This window comes from Mastomys coucha, unplaced genomic scaffold (genome assembly GCF_008632895.1).
Source record: "Mastomys coucha isolate ucsf_1 unplaced genomic scaffold, UCSF_Mcou_1 pScaffold15, whole genome shotgun sequence".
Taxonomy (NCBI): Eukaryota; Metazoa; Chordata; class Mammalia; order Rodentia; family Muridae; genus Mastomys; species Mastomys coucha.
This window is the reverse complement of record NW_022196897.1, coordinates 6,505,877-6,531,826: the sequence shown is the minus strand read 5'-3', so window position 1 is coordinate 6,531,826 and position 25,950 is coordinate 6,505,877. Positions and strand designations below refer to the sequence as shown.

General features: G+C 40.8%; 1 protein-coding gene and 1 non-coding gene across 4 annotated transcripts in view; one reads left to right on the top strand and one right to left on the bottom strand.

The window, feature by feature from the left end:
• Positions 1-25,950, bottom strand: part of Spag6 (sperm associated antigen 6) — a 55,952-nt gene that overhangs the window by 9,281 nt on the left and 20,721 nt on the right. For 2 of the 3 annotated variants that reach the window (XM_031369111.1, XM_031369108.1), the window contains exons 4-8: positions 25,335-25,518; positions 8,674-8,879; positions 7,646-7,819; positions 6,373-6,525; positions 3,557-3,748 (exon numbers count right to left, since the gene is read on the bottom strand). In XM_031369111.1, coding sequence (XP_031224971.1) covers positions 3,557-3,748; positions 6,373-6,525; positions 7,646-7,819; positions 8,674-8,879; positions 25,335-25,518 — 909 coding nt within the window. The remainder of the gene's footprint in view (positions 1-3,556; positions 3,749-6,372; positions 6,526-7,645; positions 7,820-8,673; positions 8,880-25,334; positions 25,519-25,950) is intronic. The other variant, XM_031369109.1, reaches the window with a different exon arrangement.
• LOC116092643 lies at positions 1,017-1,123 on the top strand. The gene has a single exon (XR_004119385.1). It is a non-coding gene; the product is annotated as a U6 spliceosomal RNA (small nuclear RNA).

Genomic DNA, 25,950 nt, shown 5'->3' with positions numbered 1-25,950 from the left:
CAGGCTGGCCTCAAACTCAGAAATCCATCTGCCTCTGCCTCCCAAGTGCTGGGACTAAAGGCATGTGCAACCAATTTTCAATTTAAATTTAAATTCAATATATAAACTCGAATTTAAATGCACAAACAGCCAGGAAGTATATGAACATATTTTCAACACTATTGGCCATTAAGCAAATGGAAATCAAAAGTATGCATTGGTATAGCTATAAGTATAGTAAAAGGATAGAATGAATAAATAAAATTCATTAGCAAGTATGTACAAAAGTTGGTTGTATAAGAAAACAGTTCAGCAGTTCCTTAAATCTTAAAAGCATTAGCAGTGGCCCACCAATTGCACTTCTGGAAATATATCCAAAAGAAATGCAGGCATGCCTCCAGCTCAGAGACACCGTAAATGTGCCTGCTGCCCAACTGTACACAGCAGCCTGAGTTTGATCTCCAGATGGAAGGCGAGAATGGACTCCAGAGTTGGCCTCCGATCTCCACATACAGCCATGGCACACGTGTCTATGCACACACATCATGTGCATATACATATGTGCACATACATACATGTGCACACACACACCACTGATAAGTTTTTAAAAATTAAAAAAAATACATCCACATGAAAACATGTGTGTAGTGTCTGTCATCAACTGATGAATGATAAACAATGGAGTATTATCCAGCAACAGAGAGGAACAAAAGACTGATATGCATTATGGAAGAGTCTATAAGTCAGGTTAGGGGCTGGAAAGGCAGCTCAGTGGTTAATAGTGGCCGGTCTTCCAGAGGACCCAGGTTTGGTTCCCAGCAGCCACAAGGTGGCTCACAATGGTTGTAACTCTGGTTCTAGGATATCTGATGCCCTCTTCTGGCCACCATGAGCACCAGGCACACATGCAGGTACACACATGGTACACAGACCACATGCAGGCAAGATAGCCATACACATTAAACACCAAGCTAATAAAACTCCTTCAGACCAGGCACAAAAGGTTTTTTTGTGTCAGCCCATAGAGACAGGAAGAAGTGCTCCCTTTGGCAGCACATATACTAAAATTAGAACGATACAGAGAAGATTAACATGGCCCCTGCACAAGGATGACATGCAAATTCGTGAAGCGTTCCATATTTAAAGAGAGAGAGAGAGAGAGAGAGAGAGAGAGAGAGAGAGAGAGAGAGAGAGAGAGAGAGAGAGAGAGAGAGAGAGAGAGAGGAAGAAAATTAACAGTTGCCTGGGGGCAGAAGTGATGTGGAGGGACAATTGATGGAGGGAAAAACTTTTAAAGTCAGCTGTGGTGATGATTTTACAATCTGTAAGTAGACTAAAAACCATGGAATCTTATACTTTAAGTGGGTAAGATATGTAAGTTATATTTCAGTAAAGCTAGTAAAATGCAATAGGAAGTATGACCATGAGAACAGGAGGTCTATATGGAGTTAACGCCTTGGACAGTTTCATAAGGATTCATATGCCAACATAAGCTTTAGCATGGTGCTCTAAAGAAAATATATTGGATGATGTAGTCAGATAATAGACTTTTCACTCTTCATTAGGGCATTAGAATAACACAAGGGCAGCAAACAGGACCACACAGGAGTAATTACAAGAGGCTGCTCATTGGCTCTCCCTGATTAGAAGCAATTAGCCAGTGCTTATGGAAGCTGACATGCCTTTGAGACAAAATGAACCTTGAGCTAGCTTTATTCTTTGAAAGCTGCCACAGAGTAACAAATGGGAAATACCACTAGACAGATGCTAATGTTTTTGGATACACATTTTCTCAGTGAGCTAGTGTTAAATCAAACAGGCTTGACAGACTTCACTGGACACTCCAAGAGACCCTGGAGAAGAACAAGAGTGATGTTCCTACAGTAAGAAGTGGTTCAGATGAACTCCAAACTTTGAGAAGATTTTGTTGCCAGGGAAATTACTAAAGGTTCACTTGATGCCCTGTGTATTTCCCGAAAGTAAACACTGTATCAAAAGAAACTTCATTTCTATTAGTTAGCCTAACAAAACCACCTAGGATGAATTTAAACAGAATTTTAAAAGGTTATCTTACTTTTAAAAGTAAGGTTTTTTTTTCAATTAATTTTTCTCCATTGATATTTGTACAATTTAATGTCTCAGTGGTTCATTAAAAAAAAAAAAATTCTATAGGCAGGGCAGCTGGCTTAGCGACTGAGGGCTTACATGCAGAGCATGCCCAAGCTCTCTGGTTAATCCCTGCACCACTTAGACATAAAAACTACACATTGTAATTTATACATTGTACTAACTGGTAGCACTGTAAAAACTATCCAGTGCTGCCTTGGAGCCACATTGCCAGGGTTTCTTAAGCTATAATTACTGTTGACTGCATTATTAATCAGCCAGATCTGGACAAATCAGACTTCAAGTGGGTCTGGGATTTCTCAGCAGAAAGTCGAAGAAGCAGACACCTGTTTAACTGGAGGAGACCCGGAGGGCCCAATGCTGATAAAACTTCCAACAGGGGACTTTCTGCTTTGCTATCCAAAGCTGCTTTGTCAGCACATAGGTCTCACTGGTCATTAATTTACTTATTTAATTCAATTTCAATGCACTTTACTATTAATTTCGTTTTGGGTTTTAATTACATTTGTCATGTATTTTGTATGTATGGGAGGATGCAAGCTTATACCTGCAGCAACTTGGCCTGAGTCAGATTTTCTCCTTCCTCCATGTGAATCCTGGGGGTGAAACTCAACTGATCAGCTTAGGCAGGGATCACCTTTACCCACCAAGGCACTGGGCTGGCCATGCTTATCCTATTTTAAATTACTGTCTTTGCTATAATTAACTTCTCCCAAGTCAGTTAAAAGAACTCCATATTTTCCTAATATGTATTCTAAAAAATATTTTTCTTTCCTTGAAGTTATAGAATTATTAAATAGTCCACCCTACTTAATATGCCAATTTCATGAATCACCTTCACAGCCAGTAATATTTTTTTATAATTTGCCTTTTAAAAGATGCATGGTTAAAATTTTTTTAATTTTGTGAATCTTAAACATTTTAAAAAGAAAGAAGACACAGAATTAAAAGATCAGCTAACGTTGAAATTAGGAGAAGGAAATTATACCTTCAGGAATATTCTTTAACTAGTTATATCTTTTGAAAGCAATTTAAATTCTTTTGGACTCAGTTTTTTGTTTGTTTGTTTGTTTGTTTTATTTTGTTTTGTTTTTACTGTAAAATGTACAGAATGTTCTCCAGCAAACCCAAATTCAAAAACTTCTGCTTTTCTTCCATTCCTATTTCATAGAAAATGTCCACAGTAGTATAGAATGCAAAAACCAGACGTTCACTTTACATCCAAGTATTTATCTGTACAAAATTTCCTTGAAAAGACATCCCTGACCCTGGAGGCAAGGATAGCCAGTTTTCAGAGATAAGATACCCTATTCTCCTGACAGATTTGTATTTCTTGACTGAGAAAAGCAACAAAGTCTATCAGGAAAACCATGATATTTGAACCACATATTTTAAAGAATGAGAAAGGGTCTACCCAGTCTCCCTAATTCTGTTAAAAGCAAGCACATACTTTCACTTGCAGGTCCTCAGAGCTCTCTGGGGACATGTACAAAGCCAGCAGCACTGGCAACGTGTTTGTGATGGCGACAGCCCGAGCATGCTCTGGAGTGTGCCTCCCAACTTGCCCTAGAGCCCAGGCAGCTGCAGCCTTAATATGATCTTCCAGTTCTTCTGACAGGCAGTCTGACAACTGGGGTACACCCTGCAGTGGGGGTCAAAAGAACAAGAGTTATAAATCTAGAGCAGGATTAAAGTCCTCTCTGTCTCTCAGGCATTACCAGAAATCATTTCAGCCTTGATCTCTTTCTCTCCTCTCTCTCTCTCTCTCTCTCTCTCTCTCTCTCTCTCTCTCTCTCTCCTAAATGGTTCAATAAATACTGCCATCACAAGGGCAACCATTTCTTAAGTCAATAGAATGAAGAGAGCTAAATTACCTTAATTACCTGTAACAATCCAACTTAAATAAGAATGCCTCCACTAGCTTCTGCCCCCAAAGAGAGGGGCATTTAAGCAAACAACAGAGATGCCTCAGACCAGGCAAAACCAGATTCCACTGGGACAGACGGAAAACTTTATTTTCCTTTGTTTAAAAAGTTAAGACTGGGGACAGCTCTCAGTTCAACCCTCAGCGACGCACATACCCTGAGTACAGTGAATCTAAAAGTAAAATAACTACTTCAAACTAAAAATCAGATGAATACAAACAAGAATCCACTCTAAGAGCCTTTTACATGGACCATACTTCATTAATATCTTCCGTGAAGCACAACCTGTATTTCCAGTTGACTTGGTCTACTTTATTTATTTTTTTCTTGGTCTACTTTATATCGACAGTTCTGCTCATAATCACAGGCCAGATGTGACCAGGTTGCTTTTGTTACATGGGTGGCATGTGTGTGCATTTTGTGTTTTAGACTCTAATTTTGTTTAAATAATAAAAATATTATCAAAAGTCCTCAAAATAAGTTTATAGATCTAGGGGGGAAAAACATATTAGGGGTCTGGAGAGATGGCTCCGTGGTTAAGAGTACTGGCTGCCCTTCCAGAGGGTCTGGGTTCAATTCCCAGCAACCACACAGTAGCTCAAGCTGTCTGTAACTCCAATATCTGACACCCTCACACAGACATACATGTAGGCAAAACACCAAATGCATATAAAAATAGTAAGTTCTAAAAATAAAATAAACATGCCAATTTTTAATTTCATAATTTTATAGTTAATTTGAGACAATAGTAACTATTTCAAATGTAGTACTGTGAGAACCAGTATCCCATGTTAGTGCTGCTGCAGCAAAGGTCAGGAGCAGGTGCTTTCCCATAGCCTCTTAATCTGTCTCTTCTCTTTCTCTTTCTCTTTCTCTCTCTCTTTCTCTCTTTCTCTTTCCCTTTCCTTTTCCCTTTCCCCTTTCCTTTCCTTTCCTTTCCTTTCCTTTCCTTTCCTGTCTGTCCATCTGTCTGTCTGTCTGCTCAGTTTCCTAAATCTCACCGTTTCTCCATCCTGTGAAGATGGAGTGACTTGGTAGAGAACCCATGCTTTTAGGACAAAGATTGGGAAAGAGGAGAGGGAGGAGAGGGGCAGCAAGCAGCCCTTGCTCTTCACTCCAAGCTCCACATTACTGGCCCCAACTGTAAATGTGCTTCAGAGGCAACAGAGGGCCAGAAATAGTAGATATTATCAACTGGTCCCTGAAACCCCTCAGAGGACAAAGAAGAAATGCCTCTCTCATTGCTGTGTGATTTGCTTCAGACCTCTGCTTCCACCTTAGTGCTCAAAGAATGGAAAGCCAAGCCAGTGGGAGTGACAGATGGGCAGCAGCCCTCACTGAAGAAGGGGAGAGTGTTCTGGCCAGATTCAGAATGATATGTAGGATGCACAGACAACCGCAGCCCTTTCTTCAGTCTGATGAGGCATCTTCCTGACAAAGGAGCCAAGGATCAAAACCCCAGGCTCATCCCTATTGATGCCTCCAAAAGCAGCAGTACTGACTGCCCTAGTCATTCTGCAGTGACAGAGGAACAAAAGCAACGCAGGACAGAGAGGGCTCAGTATAGGGAGCATCAGTGTGGAATAGGTAGAAAATCAAGATCGGTTTCCGTTGTGTTTGGAGGATCAGCAAGGGGAAAAAAAAATCCCCATTTCTGTTTAACAAACAGCAGCAGGTTTTCTATGCTGATAAGAGCCCTGCCCCCTAGAGGGCTTCGGCAGACAGTGTGAGCTCAGTCTTTGAAGTGGTCTTCAGGAAATCCATATCTGTATTCCAACATATTTTGTGAGCACCTACTAGGGGCCACGGCTACTATAGAGAGGGTTCATACAAAGCTGTAAATTGAGAAAAGGCTAAATTTCCAGAGCATAACAACAAAAGTACTGCTGTTTGCTGTACCCTCTGAATGCCTGATTGCCTGATTGCATCTGAAAAGAGAGCTAGCCAGCACTATCTTCTGACCCGGTTGACACAGACCTCTGGGTGCATGGAAGTGACAGATGAGCAAGTCATTTAAATGAAGTTTTTAGCTAGAGTGTTTTTAAGTATGCACAATTGGTTCTTCAAGATATACATATACATAATAATTAAAGACAGATTACAGTAATAATGCTCAATAAAAAGTCAATATTAGATATAGAAAGCTTCACATATTTTATAACTCACACCTTTCATCCAAGATCCCTCCCGGCAAACATACTAATCAACACCGACATGCATAAACAGTAAAACAGCTAAACACATTTAGGCAATTCTTTTACTGCGTCCAGTTATGTTTGCTCCCCTGGTGTCAGCCTATGGTTCTATCATGAAATTGAGGAGAACTGAAACATGCACTAACCTTGGAGATGATCACTGCCATGGCCAGGTTCTCAGAATGAGCGGCCACGTAACCCAGCATCATGATGCCAGGCAGACGAATGTTCCCTTTGCAGGATCCGATGCAGTCGATCACAGCGGCCACGCCTCCTGCATTAACAATGAGCTGGGAGAGCTGGGAGGACAGAGTAAGACCCCAGACAGCACAAGATGGTTTTTAGATATGACTCAGCCACACTCTGCTTAGCACTTAAAACTATCTGGTAAAGGTGAATATCACTCTAGAAGGGCACTGCATCTATTAAAGAAATATTCAGGCATAATAAGCAGCCATTTCAAATGCCCAAATATTCACAGTGGAAAAGTTTATTATGTGGTTTTAAAAAAAGACACAACTTTTATCTCCATTGTAATGAATTTCAAAATTCCTCACTTAGACACTAAGCTGAGGACTAGTTCATACCTAGCTAACCACAGAATGTCTGAGTGTAAGGATGAATCAATGTCCAAAGACATTAGACTTGACATCTGACCTAGTTACCCACACACCGACCGTGGTTACTAGCTGAGTGCACTTCGGTTCTGGAAAATCTCAACTACGGAGAGATGATGGATGACATTTACTTTAACATGTAATGAAATAAAAAATAGATTAGTCAAAATACACACAGGAAAAGGGAGACAACTTCAAAATCAACACAGGCTTGGTTTGTCTTTCTTTCACATCTAAAAACTCAGAGCAGAAAATCACATTAGAGTAGCTAGCTATCTGAGTGCCACAGCAGGCCGGGGAGCCTCTGTTGTTGGTCCCAACCTACAGAGCCAATATCATTCCCATGTTCCCAGCTGTCACAAAATGATAAGGACGATGGAGGCTCGGAGTCTCCTCACAATCTAGAAATGGAAAGCTAGCAATAATTAGAAACTGTATTTTAAACTCAGATGTCATTAATACAACTCAGTGGATCTCGGATGGAGGTGATTTTGTACTCTGCAGAACGTTTGACCTCGTTTGGAGTCAGGTTTCATTGTTACTACTCGTGGGGGAGGGGCGCCGATGCAATCAAGTGGGCAGAGCCCTGGAACTGGTGAGCATCCACTCTACTTCATCCAAAACATCTGCAGTGCTGAGGATGAAGAGCAATGACCTCGTTAGACTGCACGGAGCAAGCTCAGACCTCATAGACAAACTGGTGTTTGATTTAAAAATCAAAAGTGAGTTTAACTTCATCCCGAGGCCTGAGTTTAACTTCATCCCGAGGCCGGCGCTCTGTTTGGGTTTGCTTTGCTCTTACCTCCGGTGTATGCTTTGCGATCTCTCTAATCAGAGTGCAAGCGTTCTTCTTCACAAAGTCGTCTTTGTCCTTCAGACAAGTGAGAACGACTGGGAAAATTTCTGCCTCCACAACCATCTCTGCCAAGTCCACAGAGTGCTTCGAGATGTGACTCAGCGCTGCGAGGACCTGTTGCTGATGAGCAACAAATAAAACAAAGTGAGGCAGACCATTACAGATCCACTAGTCCACCTCAGAGCTCGGGGGGAATTCAGCTTTATGATAGTTTAATTTCTTTATCAGAAAACAAAGAGCCACGCAGGTATTTAGCACAATTTAAGATTTCTGAGCCATGGGACTTTCGTATCTTAGTCACAAACTCAATTTTTTTTTAAAGATATTAGTTCTCTACTGAGTTCTTTAAAACCTTTTACATGTAAGTAAAATATAGGACCTTTAGGTAAATATCCCTTATTAATTACACATACGTAGGTTACTAATTTGATGTGTGTGGTATGTAGAACAATAACAAGCAGAATTTATGTCTCTATGGCATGCTCTTGGCACCATCTGAAATAACACCCCATCCGCCTAGCTAAGGTTAATAGTTTAAGAACTATACATATGTAGCTGTCTAACTGGTAGGTTTAGAAAGCTACCAGAAGACCTGATAAGCATGGCGATTTTCATAAGAAATTCAAATATTCTAGTGATAGGCTAGAAAACCTTTTTGCCCTGTTCTCAGTCTAAGACTATCCCAACTGAGTTATTTGGGGGCAGGCCAATGCCTTATTTTAATTATTAATGTTAAAACCAATGCTACTTGGAATCTTCAGCATTGCACACAGATTTTTAAATAATATCTTAAATGTGACACCCAAAGCATTATTTCTACATTAAAAGACTCAAAACACGATCTATTTGTGTGTGCTGCCCATGGTATTTGCTAATCATTTTTCCTTGTAAAGTTAGTCTACTGCCCATTTTCATTGCCTTGGGTTGTTAGAGCACTGGCTTGTCTGGTGTCTCTTGACCTCACTTGTAAATACCTTCAGCTTCTCATCAGGGTTGAGGATCATCTGGGCTAAGTGAGCAATAGCTCCCACATCCACGACGGTCTGCGCTAACTCTGGGGAGTGTTTGGAGATGTCACTGAGGGCGGAGGCAGCGATCCTTTTCAAAGCAATCTCTGGCTCCTGGATACAGAGTACTAAAAGAGGAACAGCTCCTGCATCCACCACAGCTTGTGACAGTTCTGTGGGTCCAAGAAAAGTAATTAAGTGAGTATGGGTGACTGACCCTTGTGCAAGCCATCTTTCACCCTGACAGATACAGCAAAGAAAAAAGGGGAGGGTGTACTTCACTCTCTCGACATCTGCATTTCAAATCAGCCTTTCTGGTTTCATAAACCATGTGGACCAGCCCTGAGCTGAAAAGAACACAGGTCAATAGATGGACCTCCATTTACATGAACACATTTGAGGTAGATTAGGCTGAAATGGCTTGTTATTCTTTTTTTTTTTTTTTAAGAGAGTAAGCAGATGTCAGCTGTTTAAGCTCTGGCAATTCTGCACTTCTCAATAGGCAAGCATTTTATGCATGGTTTACAATAACAGAGAAAATTAAAGTACCAAAAATTTACCAACTGCACTAATGAGGCAGTATTTTGTGCTATTTATGTGAGTAACCATTAGCATGACTCGTGGATCAATAATGTCTATTGTTAAATTCCTTTCATCTTCTAATACTTTGAAAATATTTTCAAAAATACCTTATACAAAATGAAAGGCTGTCTTTTCATTGTATTCTAAAATACTTTTTAAAATTAAGTTTACAACTTATCAACATATTTTCATACTAACATTACTATTAAGATAAAGGGACATATTTATCTTAACCATGCTATACAGAGAACGAACAAATGTAACACTGATTTACTTATATGTCCAAGAATAACAACTATGAAATAATAACATTACACTTCGGAGAATGAGAAATATTAAAGCAGAACCTTCTGTGCAGTAAGTGCAGTCTGAGAAGAGGAAAGCTCTGCCCACTTACACGTTCTACTCCTGATGCATGTGTGGTCTCACTGAATTCCACACATCATTTCTCTAATCTCTTCCTTCCAAATTACATTCTTATTTCCCCATATATCTAGTGATGCATAAGCTAACATAGCTACTTACCATATCACTTAAATATTTAATTTGGGAAAAAGTTAATTGTTCAAAAGATTGATAAGACTGTATTTTCTAAAAGAAACTAATGTTAGCAAATACAGGTTAGTATCTATAATTTGTTTTCCTTAAATTATCATAATTATCTTGGAAGACTCAATAATGTATCAACATTTTATTTATTCTTTCACTAAACACATATTAATGGCAGGTTATTATGTAATAGGCTCATTTAACTCTGGAACCTGTGACACACTTCTACTAATTAATACATTCATTAGCAAATTTTTTAATTTTAAAAAAAACCTGGTGCGTAATATGATATAGATAGGAAGCTTATATACAATCTCAAAAAACCTGAGGAAATAAAAAGAATTTTATTTTTTGCAAATATATTATCAGAAAGATTTGGATACAGCATGGCAATGTAGCATGCTCCTCAGAAGCATCTCTGGTCTGCTGTTGCACCTGCCAGAAGATGGACAGGGCGCTGGCACAGAAGCCAATCCCTGTTCCTCTGCCATACCCACCCAAAGGAGATGGAGACAATATAAAGAACAGTGTGTGTCATTTCTAAATATAACACTCAAATTTCCTGCTAATTAACAGGTTCCTGAGGAATTCAACTTAACCCAAATTCTACAGGTGTTTATGGTATTATCAATTGATAGGTGCCTCCTGGAATATAATGAGTGTGGTGGTTAATCCTGTCAATTTGACACCCAGGAGGCAAACCTCCAGGTGAAGGTTTGTTTAGATTAAGGCTAACCTCTGAGAATGTCTAAAAAGGGTTATCCTGATTAAGTTAAATGGTGTGGGAAGACTTGGTTTGATGGTGGACACAATCCTATTCCCTGAGCCCTATAAGACTGAGTCTGAAGCCAGGCAGTGGTGGGCTTTAATCCCAGCACTTGGGAGGCAGAGGCAGGCAGATTTCTGAGTTCAAGGCCAGCCTGGTCTACAGGGGGAGTTCCAGGACAGCCAGGGCTACACAGAGAAACCCTGTCTCGAAACAAACAAACAAACAAACAAACAAAAAGATTGAGTCTGCAAACTGAGCACCACCCCAAATGACTGCATTTGTTCCTCTCTTCTCATGACTGTGGGTGTACCATGACCAGTTCTCCCATCCTTCCTCCCTTCTCATGACTGTGGGTGTACCGTGACCAGTTCTCCCAAATTCCTGTCACTGTGACTACCCTGCCGGGATGTCTGAAACCAGGAATTGGGAGCCAAATGAACCCTTTCTCCCTTACAACATTTTTCACAGCAATAGAGAAGAAGCTAAGGCAATGGGCTAGATGTTTATCTACAGAAGGTGGAAAGATTAATTCACTTCTGAATTTTCCCTCTCACACAGTTATAGGACTAACGAACATACGGTATAGTTCAACTCTTTAATTGAAATAGTAAGCTATCCCCAGCTAAGTAAATAAGCCATTAACAACAAAAACTCAAGGTTCTTTCTACAAAGCATCTATGTTAGATTTATACCTGTTTTCTCATTGAATGTTAGGGTGACACATGATCTACCACCTGAATGGTGAACTGTTAATAATAAAGCAGACTGTCCTGAAAAGCTACCTAGCTCCCCATGCTGCTCTGCAACTTCTGAAAGCTGTGTTGTTCCCTGCTGGGAAGTCCCTGGAGAAAGATTTGCAAGATGAGCAAGTTTTCAAGCACCTGCATTAGCCCATAGTGCTGGGGTCTGCACTTGAATGCTACATGGTGTTCCTTAGAAGTAATATTGACCTATAACCTTCAGTCATGCATTCTCTATTAGCTGCTCTTCCATAAATAAGGGCACATTAGGCTTGGGATTCCACTGTACCATGTGCACACATTCTGCCTTCAGTTTCTCTATATTCAGTGATATGTCTTTCTCCTTTTCCCAATCACTGCTTTCACTGGTGTATGAGATCAGTGACCAGCATGTCTACCCAGCATGTCTGTCTGTGAGGGAGTCATACTGGCCAAAGGACCTCAGATGAAATCTACTGGAAGCTTTGCCAAGGCGTCTCTGCAGTATGCTGAGATTCACAATAGCAAACAGCACCGTTTATTGGCTGGGTATGGCCACGTCTGCAAATGCCATCTGACCACCAACCCTGTCTTGTGGGTGACATCACCAACATTTTGATGGTTGAGTACAGAAATGAAAAACATCTGGGTCCTCCAAGACAGCATCCAGCTTGAAAATGCCTTGACTCTGAACTTTATGTCTTCTCGCATAAACTCCATACAAAAGTTCTTATTTCTTAAGTCACTACTCAGTAACCAACAGCTAAAAACATCCAAATATACAATTCTTGCCTCCCCTATGCTTGCCATATATGCCAGGTATTCAGAGAGTGCTTACTACCATCTGGGACCCTGGCTAGACTTGGAGGAAGTAGAGCAGAATTAAATCCTTGTTCTAGACTAGAACTCGCTCCAGGTGAACGCAGGAAGAGACCGCTATAAGCTCAGAGCAGAGCCAGGCCTTGGGTCTGTGGCACATCGAGACAATGAATACAGAACCTTCATCCCTGGAAGCACTGCCCACCTATGCCCTCTCCCTCTCCCCTCCTTTTCCTTTGCTTGTCTACTCTACAAAAAAAGCAGTGAGAACCAAACATTCAGAAACTATGTACATCTAAAACTCCTACGAGAAATGTCAGGAAGCTCGTTTTGTTTATTGTTTGTGTGTGGGTGTTTTGCCTGCATGTGTGTATCATATTCACACCTGGTGCTAAAGGAGACCAGGAAGAGATGTCAAATCTTGGGGCTGGAGTTACAGATGATCCTGAGCAACTATGTGGTTGTAGGACTCAAACCTGTCTTCTGGAAGAGCATTCAGTAACTACTGAGCCATCTCTCCTCAGGGAGCTCATTTTAAAACTATCTTAGAAGCCAGCTTTTGGCTATTCAATTAACATGCTTATGAAAGCAATGACTGGTATGTACACAGTTGCTCACTGAAGATGGTGTCAAAAACAAACAAGTAGTCCCAGTGTGCTAGGGATTTTTGTTTGTTTGTTTGTTTGGGTTTTTGTTGTTGTTGTTTTTTGAGACAGGGTTTCTCTGTGTAGCCCTGGCTGTCCTGGAACTCGCTCTGTAGACCAGGCTGGCCTCGAACTCAGAAATCTGCCTGCCTCTGCCTCCCAAGTGCTGGGATTAAAGGTATGTGCCACCACTGCTGGGCTAGGGAATGCCTCTAACCCCAGTACTCAGCGGGCAAAGCTCTGTGAATTCCAGACTAGCCTCATCTACACAGTGAGTTCCAGACTAGCCTCATCTACACAGTGAGTTCTAGGTCAGTCAGGGCTACATAGTAAAACCTTATCTCAAAAAAAAAAAAAAAATCAAATTTTTTAAGAGTAGCCAAGGGGCTGGCGAGATGGCTCAGCGGGTAAGAGGACTGACTGCTCTTCCAAAGGTCCTGAGTTCAAATCCCAGCAACCACATGGTGGCTCACAACCACACATGATGAGATCTGACACCCTCTTCTGGTGTGTCTGAAGACAGCTACAGTGTAATTATTTACAATAATAAATAAATCTTTTAAAAAAATCTTTAAAGAGTAGCCAAGATGTTTATCTTTAGTACTTGGAAATACCTTAGGTTTATCTTAAATATTAAATTAATCTTCAAAGTTAATTTATAAGCATATTTTATTGTATATTAATATATAATTATATGACAATATATTATATAATAATTATATAATATAATAATGTATAATAACATATAATACATTATTATATATATTTTATTGGCATGGTGGTGCACTTCTGTGATACAGATTTGGGAAGGTAGGTATAATGGTTAGCTCAAGGTCACTGTCAGCTCTGTAGCAAGTTTGAGGCTAGCCTAGGCTACATGAAATCCTGTGCTTATTGCCATTTTAATAGCTAGGAAATGGAACCAGTCTAGAAGTCCATCAACTGAATAGATAATGAAAATATGACACATATACAAAATATAATTCTATTGGATTTGCAGGTTATAGTATGAAATTGGAAAAATAAATCCAGTAAGGTAACCAGACAGATGAAAACAAACGCCTACCTGTCTTTAATCCCAGCTCTTGGGAGGCAAGGGCAAATGGACCTGCCTCTGTGACTTTGAAGCCAACCTGGTCTAACATTGTGAGTTCCAGGACAGCCAGGGCTACATAGAGAAACCATGTCTCAACAACAAAACAAAACAACAAACAAACAAACACTTTATGTTCTCCCTTATCTATGAACTGTCTTAGTTAGAGAGGAAAGGATTTATTTTTAAATAAATCCTTACACTTCCATATCATTATTCATCATCCAGGGAAGTCAGGACAGGAACTTAAGGCAGGAACCTAGAGGCAGGAGTTGAGGCCATGAAGGAGTTACACTTAAAGGCTTGTTCATCATGGCTTCTTCATCCTGCTTTCTTATAGATCCCAGGACCAACAACCCAAAGATGGTACCACCTACAATGGCCTGGACCTCCATTAATTACTAGTTAAGAAAATGTTCTGTATCTAGATCTTATGGAGGCATTTCCTCAGCTAAGCATCCCTCCTTTCAGACAACTCTAGCTTGTGTCAATGTCCTGTATCTGGATCTTATGGAGGCATTTCCTCAGCTAAGCAACCCTCCTTTCAGACAACTCTATCTAGCTTGTGTCAAGTTGACCTAAAAACAGCCAGCACAGGACCCTAGCTTCAAATCTCTAACTTTGTGTATTTAACTTAGAAACAAGCTATTTTTCTCCACCAGCTCTCATGAGCCAGCAGATGCTCTGTACACTGCTGGGGAAGAAAGGGCACCTGAGGCCTTACCCATCTGTGAAATACTGGGATACACATTCAGCCCTTAATCTCACTTCTTAACTATGCAACTTCTTAAAGTTGTCTGATTGGACCAAAGGTGGTAAATGCAATGCCTACTGGGCCCAAGCAAAACAACTTAAAAATATAAAGCCTGAAGAAGTAAGGAAAGCAGGGCACTTGGGAGCAATGGAGAAGGGGAAGTCACCATCTCCGAGGGACGCAGTTCCAGCCTTAGCCCTGTGTGTGAGAATACAGACATGCTGCTGTCAGACCGGTCTAAACTGCAGTACCTTGCCCTTTAAGTGTGAGCAACTTTATTTTTTTAAGGCACTCTGCATGGGACAACATAATGCTGCCAAATAAAACACATCCCCCTTGAGCAGGCTTCAAACCCAGCCAGCATTTTACAACCTCAGGCTTAGGTCTTATACCTTCCAAGACGACCTGGGCAGAGGCTTTCCAGATGTGGACACATGATGTTCTTTCTACCTTTACTTCTTACGTTTATGTTTAGGGGGGTCTCATAAAGGAAGAATCGCCACAGTGATGAGTGATGATATAAGAAAAACCGAGAGAGAACCAAGGGGAAAACCAAGAAATGAGGGAATGTTAGCCAACAAAGGAACAGGGCTAATCTAAAAGTGAACACTCACTGATTTTCCTGTTAACGCATGATACATAGAGAAGTATCCGAGCAAAATGAAGTAATTCTGAGAACTCATGAGCTAAAAAAAGTACCCTAAGTGAAGAGGCTTTCAAAATGAGTGAAGGGAGGGGAAAAAGTGTGTGTATGTGTGTGTGTGTGTGTGTGTATGTGTGTGTATGTGTATATGTATATGTGTATGTGTGTGTGTATGTGTATGTGTGTATGTGTGTGTGTGTGTGTGTGTATGTGTGTGTATGTGTATGTGTGTGTGTATGTGTATATGTATATGTGTATGTGTGTGTGTATGTGTATGTGTGTATGTATGTGTGTGTGTGTGTATATGTGTATGTGTGTGTGTATGTGTATGTGTGTATGTATGTGTGTGTGTATATGTGTATGTGTGTGTGTGTGTGTGTATGCACACACACATTAGCATACAAATTCAGCAACTCCTCTGGAAACCTAATTTCTTTAACTTTACATTTTCAAGCCCTGTAAACATAAGATATATTTTAACCTGTTTTCTTATAAAAGCACCAGAAGTCACAATACAATAACTTGCACTATTTCAATTTTAAAATGGGCTGGCTGGATTTTGCTCTAGCCATAAAAATCAAATACATAAGTAGACCATTTCCAAACTTTAATTTGTTTGTTTGTTTGTTTGTTTGTTTAGAGACAGACTTGTGTATCCCAAGCCTGCGGCCTCATAATGTTGATGACCTTAAACTTCTGATTCTCCTGCTGAGGCTTCAGACTGTTAGCTACCATACCATTTCACAGCGCTGCTGGGGGTCCAAGTTTGGCATTTGCTAAGCAAGCCCTCTACTAATTGAACTGTATCCCCAGCCCAATTATCCTGGTGATAGCCTGCAGGACAGTAAGCAGGGGATTCGAAGCATCCTGAGCCCCGCCCCCATCACCACTCTAGCCTAGCCTAGCCGCGGACGCTCCTAAGCTGAGACTGGGCAAAGCCAAGCTCCTGAGCAGGTCCAGAGTGCCCGAGTGAAAAAGGATCCAGCACAGTAAAGTAAGTGAAATCCGATCTTTATAAAACGCATTTTTTATATCTACAAGTTTTTTCACGTTATCTGCTTGCTTGATAGAGATTTCGCTTAGCCTACAATGTTAAAAACAAAATCCTTATGGGAAATGCCAATGTTTTTCATTCAGACTTTATTGGTATTCACTTTTGCTTCAGCTCAGAGCTAGGTAGAGTCCCTGTCTTGTAGAAACCCAGGGGGATGGAGAAGACTGTACAAAGTTTACAAGGTTCTGACGGAACTCTCTAAGGAACCAGGGCAAGGAGGAAGGCAACTGAAACCAAGCAAGAGTAAGACACTAGAGATTAGAAAGGTCTCACTGGATGCCAGACGTGGTGGTGCACACCTTTAATCTCAGCGTGAAGAAGGCAGAAGTGGGTGGATCTTGGTGAGTTCAAGGTCTGCCTGGTCTACATAATGAGTCCCAGGACAGCTAGGAATACATAAAAAGACCCCGTTTAGACAAAAGTCACATAGGCTCTTAGAAAAGAGGACTATTTCTGAGTTTCTACTGAGCCTCTCTGAGTGGCTCCTAAAAGGGCCCCGCCCCCAGCACCACCCAACCGCACACTGGCTGCTTCACTGTGTACTTTTAATTCTAGAGGTGGAGCTAACCCAACAATTTTTAAATATGTATGTTTTTAATTGTGTGTCTGTGTAACAGGCGTCTGTGTGGGTATGTGCACATAAGTGCCCATGAAGGTCAGAGGAGCAAGAGTTGCAGTAGGTGCAAACCCAGGTCCTCTGGAAGTAGCCGCTCGTAACCACCGAGCTTCCAAATCCTCACCGAACATAATCGTCTGAAATCCCACTGAGTACATATTGCCATGATTTCCTCAGTCAGGCCCTATGGTAGACATTTGTTTGTGCTTAGCTTGGTTGTTATTTTAACATATAGTACAATGATTATATTCTGATCACGTGTATATACTTTATGTGTGGATGCATGTTTATGTATGTGTTTGCCCATGTGTGTGGAAATCAGAGATGGACGTCAAGTGTTTTCACAACAGGTACCCTGCTGAACCTGACCAGCTTGGCTGGCTGATCGCTCTGGGGATTGCCTGCTTAGGTGTGTGTACCTGTGCCTTCTATTTAAACATAAACCTCTTGCTAGGGCTTCTAAGATGGTGCCGGAAAGAGCTCCTGGAACCTCTTGTTCTCCTTCCCAGTGTGACCACACTGAATAAATCTCCTTTCTCTGCTTTCACTATTACTTATTTGCTTAATTGGCCTCCTGAGGATGGGTGGTCGAGCCTAGCTTGTTAGGGCTGCAAGGGCCCTGGCTCTCACCCTAACACCTTTAGAAACACTGTTTGAGTAAATAGTTTTGATGTAATTAACTTACTCTGCACTTTGAAAGCAAGCTGGGCCATTCATCTAAAAGTACATATAAAAACAAAAGGTCCCCCAAATTTGTCAGCTAGCATTTTCCTGAAAAAAAAAAAAATGGCGTTAAGCTATTATGCTATTATGCATGTCTTACAGCAGAGCACAATTCCTACAATGACAATCCCAAGCATTCAATAGCTAACTTAGGCTGTGAAATGCCCAACCAGAGTACTTTCAGATTTCAAATGCATTATGCCTAATGGAGTCCAAGAAATTCAGCTGCAAATTAAAATGTTTCCCCCTCCATATTTAAAAGGTGTTATGTGAACTGGAAAATAAATGAAGTTCAAGAAGCAGGCTGGCCCAGACCCTGTGGGATGTCACGACACTATGTTCAAGCACTCCGGACCCTATGGAATGTCATGGCACTGTGTTCAAGCACTGCAGACCCTGTGGGATGTCATGGTACTGTGTTCAAGCACTGCAGACCCTGTGGGATGTCACGGCACTGTGTTCAAGCACTCCAGACCCTTTTCTTTATCCGCCCCACACACAGAGATATTTCTCTCTCAAATACTAACATAAAACCAAAAGTTGAATCCTACACTATGAGAATTTGGAATATTATCAAGGAGAGGGGTCAGAGGGCTCTTCTCCCATGTCTCATGTTATTGCCTTCTTTCTGTATTTCAGTTCCCAAAGTCTAGTCAGTGCTCACCCAAGTGGTCCTTAAGAAGAAAATGAGATGGGTCTAGACTAGGGTTCTAGTGACCTTCGCTTTTGATACTGTACCCATTCCTTATATTTTTACTATCCTAGTGTATATTATGTGATGCGTTCTATGTGATTGTTTTCTTTTGAGACCTTCTCACGTATTCCAGGCTGGCCTTCAACACAGTATATGATGAAACATGGCCTAGAGCGTCTGATTCTCCTTGTGTTCACTTCCCCAGTACTGGAGTTCCATGCATGTGATATCGCGCCCATGTTGTGTGGTAATGAGAATCACACATGTGTAGTGAGAATTTTGGTTTCTTTAAAAAATACAGGATTAGGGATGTGCTTTTGATTTAATCCCAGGTGTAGGGTTGTGGGGCTGTACTCGGACAGTTCCCGGCAGCCCACTACGATTTGCCTCATGCTCTAGCATGGGTGTAATTTTGCTAGCTAGAGGTAGTTTCTGCAATTGCCTGACATTTGGAATTCTGGAGACTTTTTAAAGGGTATAGAAACACTAGAGCTCCAAGAGGTGGGGTGGGTGGTTGTGGTTGGTGGTGGTTGTTGTTGGCTGAGGTTTGTTAAGTAATCGTGTGCAAAGAAGCAAGAAGAAGAAAGTAGATATTCTGACAGCAAAGATGAAAACTTGCCCCAAGGAACTCCATGCCCCTGATCAGCAGAAAGTAGTCTAATGATAATGTCACCCCCTTTGCACCCCGACTTTATTCGGGGGTCTTTCCTTTACTCTCTATCCTTTTCCTCTCCTATCTAGTATTAGGGGGTGGAAAAGGTGAAAGAAGGAAGAACCCACAAAGTAGCAAAAGGCCAGCCAGCTACACACAGTCAGCACTGTGCTAGCTGAGCTCCATCGCTGGCCCTCACGCCTGCCTCTCATGCATGCTTTTAATACAGTAGTGTACTTCTGTACATTCCTGTCCAATGTTAGCCCCATTGTCTGCATGCCTTTATGCCTATTTGTAGCAATTATTTTTTTCCCTCAGGGCTGAGATCTTAGTCAATTTATTTTATTCTATCCATTAAGAAAAATACAGTGATATGAGAATAAAAAGTTTCTTTAAAGCAAAGGAAACAATCAGTAGAGTAAACAGACACCAGCCACACTTTACACAAGGAGCTGATCTGCAGAACTTACAAGGGATTACAGAAATCAACTACCTTGCAAACAACTGCCAATCAACAAATGGATAAATGAACTAATATTTTTTAAAGAGACAAAATGGTCAATAACTATTATTAAAATATCTCTAGTTGTCAGAGAGATACAAATTAAAAGTACTTTGATATCCCAGTCAGAAAGGCTATTGCCAGGAAATCTGATAACCAATATCAAAGAAGACATAGAGGGAAGGAAACTCTTATTTACTAGTGGTTGTGTGCAAATTAATACAGTCACTGAAGAAATCAGTTTGGAAATTTCTCAAAAAATTAAAAAGAGAACTACCATATGACCCAGCTATTTAATTCCTGGGCATGTGCCCAAGAACACATATCCTACCATAAAGATATTTATATCCCCATATTTATGGCCACTTTTTCTCTGTAGTAAGGGATTGGAATATATGATGGAAAAGTACTTAGCTCTAGAGAAAATTATTTTTTAAAAATTGCAGGATGGACTTAAGGTCATAATATTAATTATAATATTAAGTAAGGTCAGATAATCTCAGAAATTTAAAAAAAATTGTACTCTCTCATATATGGGACTGAGGTATGTATGTAGAGATAAATGTACACCTGGTGCTGCAGAACATGTAGAAGGGGAAAGAAAGGCTAAACATGAGACGGAAGGACTTATTGACAAGAGTTACGAAAGAGGATGCAAAGCTAATCATTTTCTAATTCTAGTTTCATCACAGATTTGTTTGTTTGGAGTGGAAGGTATATGAAGAAGATGTATTCAGTACTCAAAGTATAAATTTAATGTGAAATTCCACAGCTTCCAATCCAAATGTCTGTTCTAAGTTACCAAAGTCCAAAAGTAGTACAGACTTAAGCCTGCTTAATTCTGAACTGTGATGCTTCTCTTTATGTGGAAGATAATGTTTGTAAATAACATTTATGATTAAAATATTTTTAAAGACATGGAAATGCACACTCCAGTGCCCCTTGAGTTTTTCATGAGTCCCATGATGAGGATGTCACTACTGTTATAGGCTGAGTGACTAGGTACGTCATAGGCCAGGTGCCTTGGGACATCAAAGTTAAATAATTACACTTTGTTGTTCTACACTCCAAATTCTTCTTCTTCTTCTTCTTCTTCTTCTTCTTCTTCTTCTTCTTCTTCTTCTTCTTCTTCTTCTTCTTCTTCTTCTTCTTCTCCTTCTTCTTCTTCTCCTTCTTCTTCTTCTTTCTTCTTCTTCTTCTTCTTCTTCTTCTTCTTCTTCTTCTTCTTCTTCTTCTTCTTCTTCTTCTTCTTCTTCTTCTTCTTCTTCTTCCGTACAGAATAGAGTTTATTCAGGGCATGGGGAGAGGAGTTAAGTAAGAGAGTACTAGAGGCAGAGAAAGGCAGAGAGGAGGAGAGAGTAGAGAAGTAGAGGCCAGCCATGACCACGTAGAGAGAGGGGAGCAAGAGAGCAAGAGGCAAGGGAGAAGCAAGAGTGTAAGAGCCCAAATTCTTTTTGTAATAAAAAAAATCAGATTTTATTTACTGAAAGCTTACTAACAACAACAGGAAAATCATATGGATTTTAAAACTGGAAAACCACAGTGAAATTCTTACCTACTGTGACCAGTTTACTGATGACCATCAAATAACTGCCCTGTGAAATACGGTTCTAAGTAGAATAATATCTTAACACATTTGGCCTCCACTCCCCGAAAACATACCAGAGACACCAGGTCATTGGAAAGGGATTTCGGAAATAAGTGTCAAGGTCAAATAGATGTACAACATTATGATCCTGTAAGATTAATTTCCTCCGTGTGCACCACAAGCACTTCTACATATATATATTATATATATGTATATATATAATATATATATAATATTATATAATTCATTATATAATATATATAATGAATATTAAAATGAATAATATATCACATATTAATATAAAACCAAAAATATCTACAGTTACCAGTGGAGACAGCCTTCTGCAGGGCTTTTCTTGTGTTGTTGAGATGGAAAGATTCACTCTGCTGCCTGGGCTGCTCTCTAACTCCCAGGATGCTTTCCCGTTGCCTCCCCAGTACCTGGGACAGTAGGCCTCTAGGGTAGATTCCTTGCTGGGCCCTGGCTGTCTGCTGTTCATCTAATCTCACTCTAATGGTGCAACGTTCCTAACACTTGTCTCTAATACTGATCATCAAAACTTGCACTTTTAAAAGTTACTTACTTTGAAAATTGGTAATTAGATTTTAGGTAGTTTCATCAAAAATATGTGAGGTTTAAAATTGATTATAGCTTCCTAGGCCATTTTACCTTCTTTGTGTCACTGACAGCACACACGTGGAAACAAGCCCTGGCAATTAGAGGCAGAGGGGACTAACATCATAGGGAGCTTGGACAGAAGGACAGCACCCTGGATATCCCCTCAGAACACAGAGGTGGTTATGAGAAGCTATTGGTTGTCCTAGAGTCCCATCGGAAGCTACAGGTGACCAGCAGTGTCCTCTGGGCACACCATCACATCTTCCTCAGCTGGACTCTGGCCCAGAACCATGCATGAGTTGTAGAATATCTGATCAAATGTACTCCTCTAAGTTCAACCAAAGCTTACTACATAAATATGGCCTGATTTTTAACTAAAGCACATAACACTTAAAACTTATTTTTGAGCCTAGCTGTAGAGAGGTTTACCTCAAAACATCAAGCCATTTCTGGCCTTTGCCTCAGTCTTTTAATTAGGCCTCCTGAGGTTCTGAGGCTGCAACCTGGGATGCTCCTGGGGCATCTCTCTGTGCCTGCTTGCCTCATTGCCCAGGGGCTACAATCCTACTGCCCTTTCTTGCTAATCCTTCATGCCTCTGGTCAGCAACTTTTGTCTCCAAAATTGTCCTGAAAATTGTAACAGACTCCGTTAGCTAACCTGTTTGTAACTGACCAGTTAGCAAAGTGGGAAAGAGTAACAAGGAAGGAAGGAAGAGGGGACCATTCTGGGGGAAAAGGGCCAACCTCAGACCTCCAACCTTATTTTCCTCTTACCCTTAAGTAAGGTAAACCTCCTCTGGCATTTTTCCCTTGAGATCTAAAACATTTTAAAACTGTCTCCTGCCTTAGCATGAAGTCATAAGAGAACAGTGAGTGGATCTTCCCAAGTGAGCTCGGCATGTTCTACTTTTAGGAAAACACTGAGGGACAAACCAGTTATTTGAGGGCAAATATTCCACTGTCTTTGATTTGGTTGTGACTGGTGACTTCTGTGGGACTGGATATCAGTTCCCTTTCCTTCTGAGAAATCAGCAGTGATCTCTTTGGGGGAGCCTCTCGACTGGAGGCCTCTAACTACAGTGAAATACTACATTACAGTGGGAATTCCACATAGGATCCAAGTCACCCAAAGAAAGTGGAGTGTGATCCCTCAGTTGGGTCCTACTTATGAACCATGGTAACATTTCCCAGACTGGGCAATCAAGGAAGATGGGCAGGACATCCCTGATACCTCCCCACCAATGTGTCTATGTGGCCATTCCGCAGAGCTCTATGAACTACTCAGAGAGACTCAGCATAGTGTGGAACATGTCCCCTGACTCATCAGAACCTACTTAACCCAACTGTGAAGTTTTTGTCTTCTGACTGGAAACACTGAGTTCTCTCAACACATTATATGACAAGCTAACAACTTCCAAACTCCAGATACAGTGGGATGGAAATTAATATGAACTTTTCTAAACGTAAGAGTTTTCTTCCTCAGCTTAGTTTCCTGCTGCTCTATTTCCATCCTGTCCCCACTAAAAACCAAACATAGCCTGAGAGAGAGCCTCTGCCTGCTTCTGTGTGTTCCTTCAGCATCATCAGGAAGTGGTCAGCCCAGCTATGTGCTACAGCGGCTAACATGGACTTGGGAGCACACAGATTTAGACATGGATTCTCACACCTCCCTTCATATCACCCCAGGCCTCTTCTCTAAGTCAGCCTCTCTCACGTAGAGGAAGAAGCAGTGAGAGCAGCTATAGTCAAAGGGAGACAATGTATCCCAGTGCCTCATACACAGAAGCTACTGTTCTCTGTACACACTGGAAAATCTAGAAGCAACAACATTTTAATTCTACCAGCTTAGTAATGCAATGTGCATTTCATAGTCTACATCTGTAAGAAGACTCACTTTACAGTATTGTAACTGTATTATGCAACTTTCTCCGTTTTAGTATTTTTTTATCTTTTTTAGATTTAATTTTTTTTTTTTTTACTTATTCACCTTGTATCCTGCTCACTGCCACCATTTATTATACTTACTTTTCCACATTACCTTGTAGGGACTCTAACTACTTTTTACTTTGTAAAATGAGATTTTATTAAGCGGATTACTATAATTTAGCCACTCAATTTTTGTCAAATATTTGAGGCATTTTGGTACTATAAGTAACATTATGATAACACTTCCACACATACAGCTTTTTCCTTCTTTAATATTAGCTCCTCAGGACCAGTTTCTGAAGCAGATGTTTGGAGTAAGCCTCTCCTAGGACTGCCACTAATTTCGACAAACTGTTTTCCATTAGTTTATGCAATTTGGACTTCCTCCTCCAATGTAAAAAATTTCATTTCTTTCTTTCTCTAGTTCTTCCTTCCTTCCTTCCTTCCTTCCTTCTTTCCTTCTTTCTTTCTTTCTTTCTTTCTTTCTTTCTTTCTTTCTTTTTCTTTCTTTCTTCCAAGATTCAACCCTACTATGCAGTATTGACTGGCCTCAGTAGCTGGGCCTACAGGTACATGCCACCACACCTGGCTAAAGTCATGAATGTTATGGTCTCCTTTCCAATAGTTAATACTATGGACATCTTGCATTCACCAGGTACATGCCAAGCACTGATAAGAGCTCTCTGCTTGTGGTTTCACCACCCTCATTACAAACCTCAGGACTGTCAGCTAACCTCTGTTCAAATGAGGGGGTGGCTGAGTTCACACACGACAGCTAAGCACAGTGCCTGTCCTGGAATTCAGATCCTACCTCGCGGCTCTCCTGCCCTGATCAGCATGCAGGATGCCTATTCCTGGCAAAACTGATCATTTTCATAAGCCATTTGTCATTTATTCTTTAGCAGCTTCTACAGAGAGATGGAGTGGGTGCCCCCCCACCGGCCCATATCGTTTCTCAATCATGTGTCTGCACAAGCTTCTTCCAGGAGAGCCCCGTCTTCTGGAGAGCCCATCTTCCAGGAGAGCCCCGTCTTCTGGAGAGCCCATCTTCCAGGAGAGCCCGTCTCATCTTCTTGACCACACTAGGATTTTAGTTTTTAGAAGAGTGTTGCCCTTATTTTCTTCCTCCTCCTTCCTGCTAACACAGGGGAATAAAACATTTTCTACAACATCTTACTGCATCAGTCATCCATGTGATTTGATTCCTTGATTGGCTTAAAATGTCCTGTCGTGAATGACAATGAGCTCAGAGCATGACAAACCAGAAACAATCTTCTGACGAGTTACTAAGAATGTATCTATCTATCTGGTTGGACGGCTGAACTTTGCTTATCTGGCTTGGTTTGCTTTGGTTTTGTGACAGTGTCTGGCTGTGTAACCCAGGCTTGTTGAATTCACTTTAAGCTTTCTGCCTCTGCTTCTTGAATACTGGGATTACAGGCATGTATCAGTGCTACTGGCTGCCAGTTCCACTCTGCCATACCACTCCTTCAGATTCCCTTCTGTTAGGACTCAGATGTAGAAGTGTTTTGTAATTATGTGATCCAAAATGGTGTGGCTATCCTTCAAGACAGCTCTCCCCTAATGTCCAGCAACACCTTTAAAACTCCATCAATGATTAAACAAAACTGTTCTTATCTAGTAAAGTTAAACTTGAGTCTATTTTCAAGCACACCCCAGTACCTGCATTATGCCTTGCAATATACGCAAGTGCCCAGGCTGCAGCTTCCTTGACTCCGGGGTCAAAATCTTCCAAGCAGATGACCAGTGAGTCCAGAGCACCACAGTCAACTGTGGCCTGCGCCAGCTGGGGGGAGTGCTTACCAACTGCTCGCAGCACAAACGCAGCCGCTTTCTTGTAGACGCACTACAGGGAGAAGAGAACAAATCCAGACTCTGAAATAGCCCATAAGCAACACAAACATGTCATTAATGTAAAGCACAACTGCCCCTGAATGCAGACAACGAGACAGTCTGGTAATGTGCTGATTCTTTCTCCCATTGCTTCTGTTCAGTAACTAACATGGAAACAAGGTCAGTTTTATTATTTTTTTTTTATTTTTTCTTTTAAACTTTTATTGCATTATGATGAGAAAAGTTACATGATTTCAATTTATCTGAATTTGTTAACATTTAAAAACATATTTCAATTAAATATAACTGAATCACATTCTTGTTTCCCTTTTGTACCACTGCTCCTCCCATAGACCCCCCTTTCAATACCTACAATCTCTTTTTTGTCATATTCCTTAAAATTTATAAAATATTATAACAATAGAAATAAGTATTATAAAAGTTG